Source organism: Octopus bimaculoides, chromosome 13 (genome assembly GCF_001194135.2).
Source record: "Octopus bimaculoides isolate UCB-OBI-ISO-001 chromosome 13, ASM119413v2, whole genome shotgun sequence".
Classification (NCBI taxonomy): domain Eukaryota; kingdom Metazoa; phylum Mollusca; class Cephalopoda; order Octopoda; family Octopodidae; genus Octopus; species Octopus bimaculoides.
In genome coordinates, this window is record NC_068993.1 from 1,433,241 (window position 1) to 1,436,813 (window position 3,573).

General features: G+C 37.5%; 1 protein-coding gene across 1 annotated transcript in view; it reads right to left on the reverse strand.

Moving 5' to 3' along the window:
- Positions 1-1,166, reverse strand: part of LOC106868074 (molybdenum cofactor biosynthesis protein 1) — a gene marked incomplete at its 5' end in the record, with an annotated part of 8,596 nt that extends 7,430 nt beyond the window's left edge. The window contains one exon of the mRNA XM_052972563.1: positions 1,017-1,166. Within this exon, the coding sequence (XP_052828523.1) occupies positions 1,017-1,166 (150 nt within the window). The remainder of the gene's footprint in view (positions 1-1,016) is intronic.
- Positions 1,167-3,573: the final 2,407 nt, after the last annotated feature.

Consider the following 3,573-nt stretch of genomic DNA (forward strand, 5'->3'; position numbering starts at 1 on the left):
TGTGTGTGTGTGTGTGTGTGTATAGCTATGTGTGCACCACAATCATCATCATTTAACATCTGTTTTCCATGCTGACATGGGCTGGATGGTTTGACAGGAGCTGCACCTGGTCCCATTGTCTGTTTTGGATTGGTTTCTACAGTTGGATGCCCTTCCTAATGCCAACCACTTTACAGAGTGTGCCAAGTGCTTTTTATATGGCACCACACATTTTATACGGCACCACACATTTTATGTGGCCCCAACACATGCACGCGCGTGCGTGCTTGCGCGCGCGTGTGGTCCAGTGATTAGGATGTTCACCTCATGATCATAAAGTCCTTGAAGATCAAGTAGTGTACACTGTGTGTTTGAGTGATGCACTTCGTTTCACATGGCTCCAGTCTACTCAGCCATAATGAGCCTGAGTGACAGTGCAGCCCTCCTTCCCTCCCTGTTACATCATTCCTACAAAACACATGTAGGCCTGACAAACAGAGGAGAGTTTCAGCTTAGACATATCCACAACTTTACATGTTATTTCTCTCAATAAATATCCAGAATAAATTATATAAAGGTGCTACGTTGACAATTACTGAGCAAAGATTATCAAAGAAAATACCACAAAACATACAAACTAATCAACTTTACATCGGAATATTTCTAGCTTTACTCATCATCATCGTTTAATGTCCGCTTTCCATGGTGCCAACTGAAAACTGGTTACCTGCACCAGGTTCCAGTCTGATATGGAAAGGTGTCTAAAGCTGGATACCCTTCCTAATGCCAACCACTCCAAGAGAGTAGTGGGTGCTTTTTATGAGCCACCGGCATCAGTCCCATTACACATTGGTGAGATGATATAATTCTAAGATATTACTCTGAAGTACATTTAAGTTCAGAAGAGAAGAGCTGACAGCAGTTGTCTCTAAGGTGATGATCTATTAGTTATGACCCTAACGAATAAATGAAACATAAAAAAAAACTGTTTAATTACACATTTTAATCACAAAACAATGTGGAATATTTCAAAGTGTGAACTTACATCGAAAATTACATCTTTCCGTTAAAGATATCCGTAGATACGTATGTTGTCTGCCATAGTTATCAGTGAGAAAAGCAGAGAAAGGCAGAACATTGTTATCAAAATAATTCCCTGTTTTTAATGGAACTGTCTGCAAGAAAATTCAACTAAATTAATAAAATTAAATTCAAACATACTGAAAAAAAAAAAAGTTTTTAGAGAAACCTTATCGAAATTCAAAGAAATAAACTCTTCTGTCAGGGTGAGGGTTAACAGGTTCATTTTGATATTAAACGAGCTCCAAAGTAAACCTCATTTAAATATTGGTAGAATGGAAAAAAGGAGACAAATTAAAGCAAGTGCCCATTATATTTCCTTTTTTCTTTTCTTTATGTTTAAACACACAAATTCTTATTTCATAAACATGTTTTACCATTCTCTGACAGAAACTGAATGGGTCATTGGTCATATATTGCCCCTTTCAGGATCAGGAAATACTTCAGCCCTGATCGGTTGTTAACCACGTCAAGGCATAAGTGTAACACTAATTAGAGTGGCTGTGTGGCAAGTAGTTTGCTTACCAACCACATGGTTCTGGGTTCAGTCCCACTGCGTGGCACCTTGGGCACGTTTTTTTTTTTTTTCTGCAAGAGAATATTTGTCATCTGATCAGTCGTATGCCTTATAGGATCCTTGCATTGAAAATTACAGACCTTTACAAGTTAGAATAAACATAAAACGATGTTTTATGAGGTGTCTATTTACTTCTGCCATGTCTATGTACACACAGGTGCAGTTTCCAGACGAGATTGATTTAAATATTTGAATAGGGTTGACTAAATGAGCCAGAGAAGAGGAGATGGGAAATGGATGAAATAAATGTTAAGAGAAAGGCCATTGTGGTGATCGACAAAATAATAAAGATACCTAGATATGATGTGACTAATGTTCATTGGTAGCATAACAGGCTGTTATACACACTAACCAACTCGAAATATAATTACTAAAATAGCAAAATTAAGACTACGTAGTTCAACGTAGTTCAGGGCGTGATCTAAGGTGAGATTCGGCTGCTATCTTTGGCAGGTCGAGCGACCACGTAGAGGTTTCGTCGTTTATTCAAAAAGCGAGTCGTTGCCTCACTCGTTCACCGTTTTCCCTTTAATTATTTTTCTAGTTTCCTCGGCCCTTCTCTAAGGTTTTCATCCAGCAGATCCCACCCGGCACCCAGTTTTATACACCACTAGTCCTTTAGATGTGTTAAGCGAACTCTACCCTGTTGCAAGCATTTCGACTGGTCTCTTAATATTCTTATAAAAGCAGGGCCGTCGCTTGACTTTTAGAGGATCCCATCTCTTCAATTAAAATTCATAATCTACGCACCTTTTATTCATAGCTATATTTTACTTTATTCGAACTGAAGTTCAACACTTCACGTTATCCTAAAGAACATCTTTACAAGTTAAATTTATTTAGGACTGGAACTATCGTATTATTTCATGTTTAGGAAGGCCAACATTTAATAGGGTTGAATATTTATTCGATAGACTCACAAATATCAGAAGACAAGCATTTCAAAATAACTGTGAAGTATAGTTGTCTCGGCTTTTGTATGCGAAGTTTATTTTAGAACATTAAAATACAAAAAAATTTCAGACCAAAACGAAAGCAAACTATTTCAAATAATATATTTTTGTAAATTAGACGTGAATGTTCTCAAAGACTTGATAACAGTCGAAAAAATAAAACTTTGCCAAATAAAATACGTCGATCACAAACTAGTTACAACTGAAGAATTGAGATGCTTGGTGACAATGAGAAAACAATATCTATATCCCTATAAAGCGGCGGCCTGGTAGGAACGTTAGCATGCTTAGCGATATTTCGTCTGTTTTTACGTTCTGAGTTCAAATTCCGCCGAGGTCGACTTTGCCTTTCATCCTTTCGGATAGAGAGTGAGAGAGCGAGAGAGCGAGAGACGAAGAGAAAAAGAGGGAGGGACACAAAGACTAAGAGATGTGTGTGTGTGTGTGTGTTTGGTACACGTCTATCTATCTATCTATCTACCCGAGCTAGCCAAAGTCTTGTGAATAGATTTGGTAGACGGAAACAGAAAAAAGACAGTCGTGTGTGTATATGTGTGTACCTATGCCTGTGTGTGTATGCTTGTATGTATGTATACATCCCCACTACTTTTTTTTTGTCTTTTCTGTTTAAGTTGTTCTTATTTTCATTATTTTGGGTTTCTTTCGTTTTTCTTTTATTACCACGGTTTTTTTTTTTTTTTTTTTTTTTTTACTCGTCTGGCTTGAAATTTCCAGTTAATGTCTTAACCAAAGTACAACCGCGGAGGCCCCATGCGACCGCAGGGGTTGCACGGGCTTAGCGACGGTCTCTATAAAAGTACCCTAGACGTGAATAAGATAATAAAAGACGAATGAAAAAAAAACAAATTGTTTCTAGAATCTTTTCAGTATAAAGAGTCAAGGGGTTAATGTAGTTTCGCACCTCTCCTTCAAAAAATTTTCTGAACTCCTTCGTTTTAGGTGTCGAAGATTACGAATATATAA